Source organism: Ciona intestinalis, chromosome 4 (genome assembly GCF_000224145.3).
Source record: "Ciona intestinalis chromosome 4, KH, whole genome shotgun sequence".
Lineage (NCBI taxonomy): Eukaryota > Metazoa > Chordata > Ascidiacea > Phlebobranchia > Cionidae > Ciona > Ciona intestinalis.
In genome coordinates, this window is record NC_020169.2 from 2747918 (window position 1) to 2762860 (window position 14943).

At 34.9% G+C, this 14943-nt stretch overlaps 1 protein-coding gene across 1 annotated transcript; it reads right to left on the reverse strand.

The window, feature by feature from the left end:
- Positions 1–1478: 1478 nt before the first annotated feature.
- LOC113474173 lies at positions 1479–13898 on the reverse strand. The gene is made up of 19 exons (XM_026834083.1): positions 13822–13898; positions 13022–13731; positions 12830–12943; positions 12233–12524; positions 11617–11814; positions 11309–11491; positions 10426–10677; positions 9729–9901; positions 9181–9319; positions 8579–8815; positions 8199–8360; positions 7751–7867; positions 6382–7688; positions 5571–5738; positions 5148–5308; positions 4537–4829; positions 4184–4418; positions 3592–3813; positions 1479–3387 (listed from the first exon to the last, which is right to left on the reverse strand). Exons 1-19 carry the CDS (start codon positions 13874–13876, stop codon positions 1479–1481), a joined length of 6927 nt encoding a protein of 2308 aa, XP_026689884.1. The 5' UTR covers positions 13877–13898.
- Positions 13899–14943: the final 1045 nt, after the last annotated feature.

Sequence of the window (14943 nt, forward strand, 5' to 3'; positions counted from 1 at the left end):
GAACAGATTCATGAAAATGTTCTACCATTCTTACTACTTTTCGAGTTTCGCAGACATATCAATTCTACTCTGACCCCCCTTATTTTGACTAGTTGATGGTGTATGTTCTTCTGGAAGAGGAAAACCATCGGATGAAAATTTTCTTTCAGAATTCTCAGATGGGGCTTCACTGTATTGTATATCTTCTTCTATAATATGCTTATTTATTTCAATATCGCCGATACTAATGTCATCTAGATTAGAACTATGTTCTGAAGGTTCCCAATTCTCACTTTCAATGTAGTTATCAACTTTTTTGCTTAAATCAGATGAAGGTATCTGATGCACTGAATTAGATGGGATTATTGACATTTTTTCATTTGGCTTAAAAGCCTGTGTTGACAACTTTGTTAGGCTTTCAGAAGAATCACGAATTTCTGTAAAGCCCCGAACAGATTCATGAAAATGTTTACCATTCTTACTCTTTTAGAGTTCGCAGACATATCAATTCTACTCTGACCCCCCTTATTTTGACTTGTGGACGGTGTATGTTCTTCTGGAAGAGGAAAACCATCGGATGAAAATTTTCTTTCTGAATTCTCAGATGGGGCTTCACTGTATTGTATATCTTCTTCTATAATATGCTTATTTATTTCAATATCGCCGATACTAATGTCATCTAGATTAGAACTATGTTCTGAAGGTTCCCAATTCTCACTTTCAATGTAGTTATCAACTTTTTTGCTTAAATCAGATGAAGGTATCTGATGCACTGAATTAGATGGAATTAGTGACATTTTTTCATTTGGCTTAAAAGCCTGTGTTGACAACTTTGTTAGGCTGTCAGAAGAATCACGAATTTCTGTAAAGCTCCGAACGGATACATGAAAATGTTTACCATTTTTACTACTTTTAGAGTTCGCAGACATATCAATTTGACTTGTACCTGCCTTATTTTGACTTGTGGACGGTGTATTTTCTCCTGGAAGAGGAAAACCATCGGATGAAAATTTTCTTTCAGAATTCTCAGATGGGGCTTCACTGTATTGTATATCTTCTTCTACAATAGGCCTATTCATTTCAATATCGCTGATACTGATGTCATCTTGATTAGAACTATGTTCTGAAGGTTCCCAATTCTCACTTTCAATGTAGTTATCAACTTTTTTGCTTAAATCAGATGAAGGTATCTGATGCACTGTATTAGATGGGGTTAGTGACATTTTTTGATTCGGCTTAAAAGCCTGTGTTGACAACTTTGTTAGGCTTTCAGAAGAATCACGAATTTCTGTAAAGCTCCGAACCGATTCATGAAAATGTTTACCATTCTTACTACTTTTAGAGTTTGCAGACATATCAATTCCACTTGTACCGGGCTTATTTTGACTTGTGGACGGTGTATTTTCCTGGAAGGGGAAAACCATCAGAAGAAAATTTTCTATCAGAATTCTCAGATGGGGCTTCACTGTATTGTATATCTTCTTCTACAACTGGCCCATTCATTTCAATATCGCTGATACTGATGTCATCTGATTAGAACTATGTTCTGAAGGTTCCCAATTCTCACTTTCAATGTAGTTATCTACTTTTTTGCTTAAATCAGATGAAGGTATGTGATGCACTGTATTAGATGGAATTAGTGACATGTTTTCATTTGGCTTAAAAGCCTGCGTTGACAACTTTGCTAGGCTTTCAGAAGTATCACGAATTTCTGTAAAATCCCGAACGGATACATGAAAATGTTTACCATTTTTACTACTTTTAGAGTTCGCAGACATATCATTTTGACTTGTACCTGCCTTATTTTGACTTGTGGACAGTGTATTTTCTCCTGGAAGAGAAAAACCATCGGATAAAAATTTTCTTTCAGAATTCTCAGATGGGGCTTCACTGTATTGTACATCTTCTTCTACAACAGGCCCATTCATTTCAATATCGCTGATACTGATGTCATCTTGATTAGAACTATGTTCTGAAGGTTCCCAATTCTCACTTTCAAAGTAGTTATCTACTTTTTTGCTTAAATCAGATGAAGGTATCTGATGCACTGTATTAGATGGAATTAGTGACATGTTTTGATTTGGCTTAAAAGCCTGCGTTGACAACTTTGCTAGGCTTTCAGAAGTATCACGAATTTCTGTAAAGTCCCGAACGGATACATGAAAATGTTTACCATTTTTACTACTTTTAGAGTTCGCAGACATATCATTTTGACTTGTACCTGCCTTATTTTGACTTGTGGACAGTGTATTTTTTCCTGGAAGAGAAAAACCATCGGATGAAAATTTTCTTTCAGAATTCTCAGATGGGGCTTCACTGTATTGTATATTTTCTTCTACAACAGGCCCATTCATTTCAATATCGCTGATACTGATGTCATCTTGATAAGAACTATGTTCTGAATGTTCCCAATTCTCACTTTCAATGTAGTTATCTACTTTTTTGCTTAAATCAGATGAAGGTATCTGATGCACTGTATTAGATGGAATTAGTTGACATTTCTGATTTGGCTTAAAAGCCTGCGTTGACCATTTTGAAAAGCTTTCACAGGTATCACGAATTTCTGTAAAATCCCGAACGGATACATGAAAATGTTTACCATTTTTACTACTTTTAGAGTTTGCAGACATATCATTTTGACTTGTACCTGCCTTATTATGACTTGTGGACGATTTATTTTTTCCTGGAAGAGGAAAACCATCAGATGAAAATTTTCTTTCAGAATTCTCAGATGGGACTTCACTGTATTGTATATTTTCTTCTACAACAGGCCTATTCATTTCAATATCGCTGATACTGATGTCATCTTGATAAGAACTATGTTCTGAATGTTCCCAATTCTCACTTTCAATGTAGTTATCCCTTTTTTTGCCTAAATCAGATGAAGGTATCTGATGTACTGTATTAGATGGAATTAGTGAGACTTTTTGATTTGGCCTAAAAGCCTGTGTTGACCATTTTGAAAAGCTCTCGCAGGAATCACGAATCTCTGTCAGGTCTCGAATTGAAACGCGGAGATGATCATCATTTTCGCTATCTTCAGAGATATCACTGTCATCAGCAAACATGTCAGTTCGACTTGTACCTGGCTTATCATGACTTGTGGATGGTGTATTTTCCTCTGTAGGGGGGAAATTTGATGAGGATGTTTTCTTGTTTGTTTCTTTTTTATCATCAATTACACCAGCACTTCCATACGGCACTGAATTTCGAGGGGCAAGCAAATTATTATTTTGAGTGTTCTGCTTGAAATGCGTTTGTTTGGTTTCACTGAAATTGGATAATTTGGTCCGAAAATAAGTTGTTTTGGCAGATCTTTGTTTTTGTCTCCATTTACCAATTAGTTGCATTACACTTGAACCAAGACCTCTTTCAGCAGAAAATTTCGCCTCTGATGGTTTTAGCTTTCTGCAAAACATTAAAAAAAGTAACATTTAAATAGAAAGACGCAGCAGAAACATAGTTAAACATTAATAAATTACAAAAAAGTGTTATTTGGCAAATTTTTGCACGAAAAAGAATTAATGAGGTACAAATAGTTAAGCACGCAAAACAAACTTTTGTCACAACGGAAAGTTACAAGCACTCTCTTAAAACTCTTTAATTTCTCACCTAAAAAGAAAGTTCACCAATATGTTGATTGGAGCAAGCACAACTGCTGCTTCAACGCTGGCCACCATTGCCGACAAGTTAATGTTAACATAGCCCAGATTTATTTGGTAGATTGTGGACTGAAATGTGTCATAAAACATGATGCTGGCTAACATGCAACCAAACACTGCAACCATGCAACATGCAGTGCGCTGTACTCTTGTGAATGTACTGCATGGGGCCCTGTAATAATGAATGGTAAGCAGTGTGAATAAACAGACCTTCCAAAATGAAAGTTAACCAAATATAAAATAGATCGATGACTAGCATGACTGTAACGAGTAGGCATAGAATTTAATAAATATAAAAGTGTAGCTCTTATAAAGCATATACTAAAGTATGACCCTCTCAGTACTTCCAACAGATGAAAAATTAGGATGTACATGTAAGTGTAGTAAATATATATCTTGGCAATTATTATCCAGTAAACAAACTTTTTTAGCTTTCTTTTTAAGCTCTTTTAATTTATACTACCACACATTTTAGCCTTCTTCCATTTATATTGACAACCTATTTTTATGATAAAAGTAAATTGTCATTAAAATGGGGGTACCTATTTAGTGCTGAGGTCCATACGTTGGAATCGCGTAACAGCTCAACAAATCTCATTCTCCAAACATTTCCAAATGTAAGAACGTCTTTTTCTGAAGAAATATTCAATCCCACTTGGCAGGAGTAAGGAAAGAGATCAAGAGACAACCATGTATTTGCAATAAAAAACGAAGGTGTATGTGTCTCACTCATGTCGTACACAACAACTCTATTTAACCTCCAAGATGGATGAAGGCCTGTAGTAGATTCCAAAATCAAATTTCCAATATTAAAAAAAAAAATTTAAGAAAATATTACAAATACAATTTACAGTAAAATTAAAAATTGTTAAAAACAGAAAGCCAGAAACTGAACCTGTGTTATCATGCCAGAGGTGGACTTTTTTAATTTTTTGAAGAGAAACACTTGAAGAGATGAGGAAGGAATCAACACCTCCTCTTCGGAGGACTTTCCTTGATTCATCACTGATTACATGAGGATCACTCCTCCTTCCATCTTCATCTTCCAGGATGATTGTAACATTGGCAGTTGTTCCGGCATTTTTAGTGATGCCAGTGAAAATGACAACTTCATAAGCATGGTCATCACCGGGATCGGAGTCGTTTGGTATAATAATCTCACGAACTTTTTCATCATTCCTATCCGCTCTGAAATATATTTTTTAATTTTGTTTTGTTATCAATTTGAAATGGATAGATACAATACATTAATACCTTAATTAGATTTTTATACGAAGTTTATATTATATTTCATGTATTAAAAATGTTGTATTAATAAAATTATTAAGTCACAGTAAAACATACATAAATATATTACAGTTCTAACCACCAAACAGAACATCCTTGTATAATAAACATTTTTTATCATTTTAAATATGATTGTGAAGGCTAAGAAATGCAAAATAAAAATGATATACGGTGTAGCAACAAACTGTTAAACGACAGCATTATATTGTATGTACATACCTGGCTGCCCACATAAATGCTGGTAAAAATATAAGCCACCATAAAGTAATGATGAGAGTAACATAATGGTTGGTTTGTAGTTGAGCTAGTAAGAAAAGCATGTCCGAAAATTCAATGGTGTTTGGAATGACGATTAAACTGGCAGCAAAAACCATTGGTACCTGTGTTCAACATATTGTAAAATGACGAATTATTAAAAAATATATCGATTTAAACTGACAATGAGATAGGAATTAGCAGCAAAACAGTGTGCAGCATTTTATGGTAAAATTATTTGTACAACATATCGGTTTAAGGAACAACAGTTAATAAATAATCTGACAGGAATCTATAATACATGTTTGGAAATTTGCATAATCATTGCTGTGTAAATCTATGTGTTTAAATAAAGCCATATTAACCCAGTAGTTGAAACACACTTACACTGGTTAGAATTCCAGAGTTTGAAACTGAGTTACTTTCAGATAATTGACATTGGCAATGTAGCTTTCCACCCACCACCAGTCTGCCTTCACCACATTTCTTTGTGTCCCATCCATTAAGTTTATAGTTCCACACATAACATTCTGCCTTGATCACATTTACTGTAATCTGGAGAACAAGGAGTGTGTGTACAAGATACACAAAACAGCAACCTTTTTAAACAAAATGTGAAAATTCAGTTTGCCAAAACTTAAGACTGATTGCTTTCTTGGGAAATGTTTAAAATAAGATTTATAGGAGCAACATTCATTTATTCTACATAAACATTCCATGTCAGTTTCAAAAGACACTTAACATCATTTTTTAAACCTTGTGGTCACTAAATTGCTAACCAGGGCAGAAAAAATCAAACCCCGAAAAAATCAAACCCCCAAAAAATGTGCATATGTCGTAACATGTAACGTGTACTAAATGTAGGGCACTCGTATTCAAACAACTGTCAGTGTAAACCTGATACACAAGAGTAAATCAGTGTTATTCATTCAATTACATGAAAAAAATATATATATAAATTTTCAAACATGTTTAGAAGACTAACTTGATAATAATAATTAAACATAAATGGCTCGTCTGTCTGCTAGGTGTAGCGACCAAGCCTATTTTCTTTCAGTTAAATGTAAATATTTTTTACTGTTAGCGTGTTTTAACAACTGTTGTTTTGTCGCTATATCCTGTATTTTTATTTAAAACAATTTTAATTATCGCTACCATTATTGAACGTACAAATAAAGTTACTATTATTATTATTTACCGATTGATAATTATCTACATCATTAATATCTCGTTCTTTGAACAAAGCATCTTCTTGTAAGTCCTCAACTAACATTGTCACTTCAGATAAAGAAGAAGGACCATGCCCTCGAATTTCATCCAAGAGACTTTTATTGGTTGGGATGCTCCAAGGATCGCTTGAAAATGAATTTACCCTCATTCCGTTATCCATGTTTGGCAAAGTAACAGTTTTAATAACTTCATAATTTTTTGAACAATTTCCTACAGGATTACAACTGCGCGAATTCGTAAGTTCTCTTGAAAAACTGACACGAATACATGGAGATCTTGGGATTCTGCATGGCTTTCTAGGCCTTAAAACTATGAATGCAAGTGTCCGATCTTGTAATGATCTCCCATTAAAAGGTTGTGCAGATCTTTTAAGCTTGGTATTGGAGTTGTCAATGTTTAAGTTTAATTTGACTTCTACGGATCCACATTCGCCTTTGTTCACTGCAACCTTCGAGTTCGAGTTGCTTTTAATGCTACCATTGCATGGTGGGGGAAGCAGAAGTTTGGCAATTGCTTTTTGATCTACTGAATCATTTTGGGCATTTGCAGAGGGTTTTAGAGGCAACAGAATTTCAAAAGTGTTACTGGATACCCTACCAGATTGAACGTTTGAATTATTTGGAGCTTTGAAAAGTGAAAGTGAAACAGTTGGAAGATTGACTTCTGCATTTACATTATCACTTGAAACGGAAGTTCCAGAATTAAATGGGCTGTAATACATGGTGGAAAGGGCAAATGGAGCTTTTTGAACTGAATTTGAAATGTCCGTTGGTAACAATATGCTGGAGCCTTCAGCATTATTTCCAATAGGGAGAAATGTATTTGATGCTTCTATATATCCTATATCCACAGATTCTTGCTCAGAAACAAAAAATGTCTTTTCACTTTCCCCAGGTTTTAGAAGCTCTAATAGCATAGAATGGACTTTTACTTTATCTTCAAGCATTTTAATTTGATCTTTAGGATGGGGCACTCTGGCGGTAAATTTGGTTGCATCGGTCAGAGCTTTTAGAGTAGACACACCTGCCTCTTTAAACTTTCTAGAGTTGGTTAAAATTGATGACGAATCAGTTTCTATCAAGTAGTTGATTGTCACATTAATTAGATGACGAAGAGGTACAGTCACATTTCTGACATCTTTATCCGTGAACCTGGTTGACCAGGACTTCAAAACATTTGGTATTACTCCCATAAGTTGCGAAACTGTTTCTGGGTTTGTCACTTTTATTTTTCCTAGATCTTTCAATATTTTTGAGCAAGCAACTACAGAAAGATCTAAAAAAATATAAATTTATTATTGAATTTGTTAAAGTTAATATTACAAATGCAATACTTACCAGAAGAACTCGATTTTGGTTTAGTTAATGAGGATGCAGATATTATAAGCCTAATTGCATCATCAATGCTTCCAGCTTTAACCAATCTAGAAAGTTGTGAAACATGCTTTTCTTTTCCTATATGTATAAATTTATCACTCAAAACTTAAACATAGTAGAAAATCGCTGCTATTACTGTGGGCGTATGTGTCCTTAAGCAAGACACTTAACAGCAATTGCTCCAACTCAGTGGTCACTAATAAGTTGTCCAAATTATCAGCCATAGATAAAAAATGAAAAAAATCACCCTCAAAAAAAATCACCTACATAGGAACATACATGGTAACTTGTAAGCTGGCACGAGGTGTATGAACACCGGTGTTATAACCACTGTCGTTTTCTGGCTCCGCGAGGATAAAGTATGTTTACACAAAACTTCAAAATTACATGAAACTTAGAATTGACCAACCTATTACAGTTTCATCAATCAGTTCCTCAACTTTTTCTAAACTAGGAGGAACCACACTAACGAAGGCTGAGGTTAAAGTGGGAATGCCTTGTTGGTTGGTGACAAGTATTCTGACCTTCTTTCGATAACCAAACTTGGGGTTGCCAACTGGTAAATACAAACCTGAAAAAAGATAATAAAATGATCTGCTCATTTAACTAGTACATCGATTTTGGTAAACAAATACAAAAATAAACATAAGTTCTGTGTTAAAATAAAATTGTAACCTAAATAAATTTAAATTAGAGCAAAACATTTAGCTGCTTGGTATTATAAAACATCCAATTAACATTGGTCGGATAAATCATAGTATTTTTTAGTTTTTGACTAGTTTGCATTACCAGATACTTTAGACTCCATTCCTTTGTAAATTACAATCTGATTTCCTTGATAAGTTTGCTTTGCATTGTCACACAGAATCATCTCATACATTAAAAGATTGTCGGACTCGTCTCCAAAGTTGGTGCATTTTATACTGAACATTGTTTTCAATGCAATTCCATAGTCAGGCTCCACAACACACAATCCAACATTTGGGCCTTTAACAACCATAACTCTGTACTGGGCAGTTGAAATCACTGTATTAACATAAAAACTACATGACTGTTCTTACATGTGAGCTGAAAGTGCAATGTTATTAAAATATATTTTAGATCTTTTAAGCAACTTCATTAAGTATCCAAACTGTTAGAGTTATACAAACATAAAAAACTGTAAAAAAATGCTGCTAAAATATTCATTGGTAAAGTTACGAATGTGATAATTTCTCAGTGGGTATGAGGTGTGTGAAACAGAAGTCCATGTTATAATGACTGTCATTGTCCTAGCTGCCATATGAGACTAAATAACTCTTATTTATTCGTTTCAATAACTGTGTGATTAAATACTAATTACAAGTCATTTAGGTATGTAGTCACACTATAATAATTGCCTGTGGTCTCACATTTTTTATTGTACGCTGATTGTAGAAATATTTGCAATACAATTTTGTAATGTCCAGTTTCTTGAAAAGCACTGGGCAACAATATTAAATTATCTGAGTTCTTTTTTACAGCTGAATCTCGGTTCCAATCAAACCTGTGCTGTAGAAAACTACAACCATTAGCATAATAATGAGACTGCAATAAAAATTTTGATTCCTATTAAGGCTGGTACTGCCTATTCTTGATTGCGAATATAAAAGTCTGCGTTCTGACCAATGTCACAGATGTTATTAAGAGTTGTATAATTTTTAATCACAGAAAAAGGCTTTGATAATAATTAAAATTCTCCAAGTACCTGAAATATTTAAAATTAAATACACTTTTGCACACAGTCCTAAATTGTAGGTTATAAATGTAATAATGTATAGGAAAATTGGCTATAAAAATTTGCAAATTATACCTATATATAAATATATATGTATACACATGTTTTTTCAATATAATACAATAATGTATATTATTCATTAGACAAAAGCAGCATCAAAACAGTGCAAATAATTGTTCTCACCCTGAGATTTGGAGTTAAGTTTGGAGAAACAACAGTCCATTCTTTTACAAGTGCTTCATTAGGACTTAGTCGAACTTCGTGGCATTTTTTACATTTTGACACGAGATACATGATTGTAGTTGGAATCACATGTTCCTTGCAGTTTTCAATGCAAGCTATTGTGACTCTAACCACTGTGCAAAAATATTCAATATTTATTACAAAGTAATGAAACAGAACACCTGTGTTTAACGACTGTCGTTTTCCGGCCAACACGAGGATAAAGTAAGTTACATTCAATCATTCATCAGTTATAAACACATGTTTTTAAAAAAGTCAAACTAAAAATGGGTTGTATAAGCAGGGTAATATATTTCTTTGTAAAAGATATACAAACATCCATATTCCAAAGAAATTAAGTCCAACATATCGCATAAATTTATTTATACATCTAAAACATAAAACAAATCGGATATTCTATCAACTGGAATTTAGATTGGTTTTAAGGAATTAAAACCTTTTCATTCTATTTTCTCGTCCTATTTGGTAGTAAACAAAGAACATTCAAAGATTGGTTTTAAGTAGTTTTCAAGGTTTTAAGGAATTAAAACCTATCCAAATCCCAGTCCATTAGTTTATTAAATATCAAGAGAAAACAGTTCAAACCAAAAATCCAAAACCAGTGCAATATTTTTAATCTTATCCTTAGATTCCTTACACTGTGACAATGATGATTGTGGTTGAAATATATTCACTGTTTGTTTTGAATATGAAGTTGCATTATCTTCTCTGCGTGCAACAAATATCGTAAAGACATATGGTCCTCCTTCGTTAAAAGTAACCCCTGATATTTGAAGTAAATAGCCTTTGTTAATGATACCCCCGCCTGTTTGATTGTTCATCTTAACCAAGTCATCAGTAGAAGAAAGAATATACCCATTTCCGAAACAACCGTAACCCCTACTTGTTTCTGAGAACATAAAAAGTGGGATGGTTTTAGATGTAGTACCACCAAAAACATAACCATAAATTTTATAATATTTATTTGTTTGCAGTACCAAAACTTGCGGTAATATACAGAAATAAAAGTATGGGAAGTAATGGTAAAACAACAGTTGGTATAACTTACTCTTACTCAAGATAAAACATAAGTACAGTTACTAAATAAGAGGCATGACTGTTGCACTCAACAAAAAATAAGGCAAAACATTTTAAAACATACACTATCAATCAATGAATCAATAAATTTGTCCGGCGCTGTGGCATAGTGGTTAGCGCGCCTGTCTGTAACTTAGAGGTAATGGGTTCAAGGCTAGACGCTGCTACCATTGTAGGCATATGTGTCCTTTGGCAAGACACTTAACGGCAATTGCTCCAACCCAGTGGTCACTAATGAGTTGTCCAAATTATCAGCCATACAGAACAAAAATAAAAAATCCCATTGTTTAATTTTAGGTATAACATATGAGCATTAATTGTTATTTGAATTTAAAAAAGCCACATAAACTCTTAAAGTGGGGCTAGCAAATGAGCATTAAGAATTTTACTCTGTGTCATAGCTTTCACAAATGTACGCAAAGTTTTTTTAAACAGACACTTACCGTCAACTGTATATACTTGTCTGTTTTTTAATGTAAATATTGTATGATGAAATCCAGTGTTATCATAAGCTTCCTTGTAACATAACCATGTAAACATTAAACCTCTTGAAGCTGATGTTGTTGCTTGTAGTTCTAACATGGAATCAGAATTTACAAGTGGCCATTCAATGTAAGACCCTCCATCTGGAAAAAATATAATAGAATGGTAATACACAACCTACTGAAGGTTTTTAACACAAAAATTTTTGTACTTTTTTTTCTTTTAAAAATTACAAAAAAAATTTTTGAGCTCAAAAACATCTGATTACCGATTGTAACGTGAAGTTTTGGAAAAGATATTTTCAGTTGCACAGCATCTGTTATAAACACCCCCTCACTACCACAGTATGGCCATTCTTTTACAGAAAAGACCACCAAATAAGCTCCAATAGGAAGCACCTCAGGTGAAAGTCTCAGTCCAACCGTGTTCACAAAACTCAAGTCCTTGGGTAGCGCAGATTTTGAATCTGTTTCAGTTATAAAGCTGTTATATGATGGTTGTATGAGCGCTACACTTGGTTGTATGGGCGCTACACAATAAGTTCCTATACAGTTTTTTCCAAGGGACGCTATATCCGTGTGGTGTATCTTGGACGACTCAGTTCACAAGGTCATTGCAATTGCGCTAACCCAGTGGTCACTAATGAATTGTCCAAGTTATCAGCTATACATACATAAAATTAAAAAAAAAACATAAACAAATAATCACCCACAAAGTAACATACATGGTAGCTTGTAAGCTGGCACGAGGTGTATGAACCCCCGTGTTATAACGACTGTCGTTTTACGACTATGTGAGGATAAAGATAGAAAGTTACATTCAATTTAGTATAGGTGTTTTATGCAATATATAAACTTATTTGAAAGCCAGTACAAACGACTTACCTGATAAAATCTGCTCCGTAATAGACGATAGAAAAGAGTTTCCAAACTCCAAAATGTTGACAACATACCAATTCATCTTTAAATCACTATCCGTGTTATCCAGACACCGCAATCTAATGACGTCAGCCCAGAGTTGTATGATGTCACCAACCTTATACGTCATCAGAGGAGCGTCAAATATTGCGGCAACCTTTCTTCGAAATTTCCCTGTCCGTATTTGAACTATTGGCGGGGGACAACTTGGGTCAATGGGAACGCATGTTGGAACGTTTGCAGTTTGCTCGGAAGATTGCTTGTATCAGGGAGAAACATATATATATCATAAATATATTGACTACTTACTGCAAAATACAGTATTTTTATCAATACGACTGCGTCAACGTTTCTCCTATGACCACAACTATGGTTAAAACCCCGACGGGGATTTCCCCTTAGCGGTAAAACAAATTTTACCAAAATTCATTATAAAAACCGTATCTTCACGACTCCCATGGCATAGACTGTTGTTAATTGTTTAAAACAGATCAGGATATTTGGACATTGTATGATAAAAGTGTCTTCCGCCACAGCTGTATTCTATGATGAATTGGTGAATACCTGTTTGGTAAGATTAGCGGTGGTCAAATACAGCCCGCGCGCTGTGAAAACGTGAGAAAACTCTGTAGCACAGAACGAATTCAAGCTGTCGTCATTTACAACAGAACTCGAATCCTGAAAAAAATTTAAAATGTTTTTACCCAACCATAAAAAAATGTAAGTGTTAAAACGATGTAATAGTTTAGGCCCTACCGTATCGTCGTTAGCTGTTTTGCTATCCCCTTTCCAATCGTTTAAATATTTTGCTAGGGCTTTGGAACTGTATTCAAAACAGTTTCTTCTGTTATTTGAGTTAAATACAATAGAATACTCTTGTATGGTGGTATAGCTGTCTCCATTAGGTTTCTGCTCGGCAACTTTTAGCAGCAAATTTACAGCGTCCAGAGAAGCGTCTGTGTGCACTAGTTTGCTAAACATTAGCACCAGAAATTTGGACTTTAATCCGACTTCTGTAGACCCTTGATTAAAAACTGAAATTTGCTCTTTAAGGGTTAATCTAGCTGTTACTGGCGCTGTAGTTGTTTCAACAATTTCTGGCATAGTTGTCGTTTGGATTGGTGCTGTAGTCTGCACAGCAGTATCTTCTAAATGTAAAGTCACCGATATAGGCGAACCTGTACTTTGCGCTTTGATGCCTATACTGCGCGATGTAACGTGGTCAAATCGGTACTCGAATGAGCCAGAGTTGCCCAAAACGCCAATATTTCTCTCCCGCCATTCCCACAACGTTCCTGCTCCGCCGTCCGTTGTTGCGCTAAACTTTATGAGTTGGTTTGTAAAGGGAATTTTTTTGGTTATTGCTAAAACTTGGTTATCTGCTGTATTCACAAATTGAACCAAGGCAAGCTGAACGTCGTTTTCGTTTCGTATCGTCACATCTAAATGCTTTATGTCTGCAGCATCTGTATGGTTTACAAATTTATTAAAAGTTTAAAAAATACAAACGGAGCTAAACTGAAAATAGAATACACGGTTAATGAGTTGTGTATTACCTGTTATGTAGATTAAATTCAGAAAAAACAAGAGCAGGGTTGGAAGCAGGATCATTTTCAACTAATTCGTCAAGTACAAATGTGCTGATATAGCACATGTGGAATTTTAAAGTGGAATTGTTTCGTAATAATGGACATTATTGTGTAACAAGAATGTGCAATACAAGTAAAGGCTAAATTTATTTCGATTTTTTAAATAGTCTGGCACACACCAACTTTACAATATGTTTAATTCATTTGCAAGGCGAATCTCGCGTCGGATCGGCAATGTTCTAAAGTTTCTCTCCCCAGAAGAAGTCGACGATACTCTGCTTGACCGTGAGAAGAACTTATATAAACGTGATATTATTCGGGCTGCAAGGAGTATTGAAATGTATGAAAACGATCTGGTATCGCCGTCCGCGCTTGCTGACGCTATAAGTATGATTGGATATTTGGCTTACACTGGTGGCCCTCCTGCAAATAAGTGCGCCGGGGCGTACATACCGAAGTTTGCCGAACTGTTAGCGAAGTCAGAGATAAAAAGCGAATTGAAATTTGCTGTGCTGAAATCTCTGTGTACGATTTGCATGAACCACGCAGATCACCAAAACATTTGCTTTCAAGAGGGACTTCTTCGTATTGTGAACGATATTGCTGCGAATACGACAGACGCACTTCAAATGTGGGCGATTTATTGCCTGTTTAGTCTTGTGTTGGATAACATACGAAGTCTGCAAGCACTCAAAGCGATGGAAACAAGTCATATTTTCATGGCAGTGGAAAATAACTGGTCTGGCTTTCGCCATAACTACGCTGATATGCTGCTCAAACTAACAGGCTTGAAACCCGTACGGTCGAAAAAGGTTGAGAAAACTGAACAAAACAACCCGTATTTAAAAGTCGAAAGTAAAAAGAAACGAAAAACAAAGGAAAATCATCACGCTGTACACGAATCCGAGCTGCCGAAAATATCCGAAACGTAGCGAAAGTTTTGAACCAGAATTTGATTGGACAAATAGGCTTATTGCCTTCGTAACACGTGTACAGTTCAAAATGTTTGTTGTTCATTCAGTTATTGTCGTTACGCATCAGCAAACATAGACACGTTTATATGTATAGCTCAGTGGGCTTGAGGCAATG

Excerpts from the sequence above, each read along its gene's own strand:
- LOC113474173 (XM_026834083.1), bottom strand. The coding sequence starts at position 13,876 with ATGATCCTGCTTCCAACCCTGCTCTTGTTTTTTCTGAATTTAATCTAC. Across the intron at positions 7,868-8,198 it reads GATTGATGAAACTGTAATAG|GAAAAGAAAAGCATGTTTCA; the intron begins GTTGGTCAATTC and ends TTATACATATAG. Across the intron at positions 5,739-6,381 it reads ATGTAGATAATTATCAATCG|ATTACAGTAAATGTGATCAA; the intron begins GTAAATAATAAT and ends CTTGTTCTCCAG.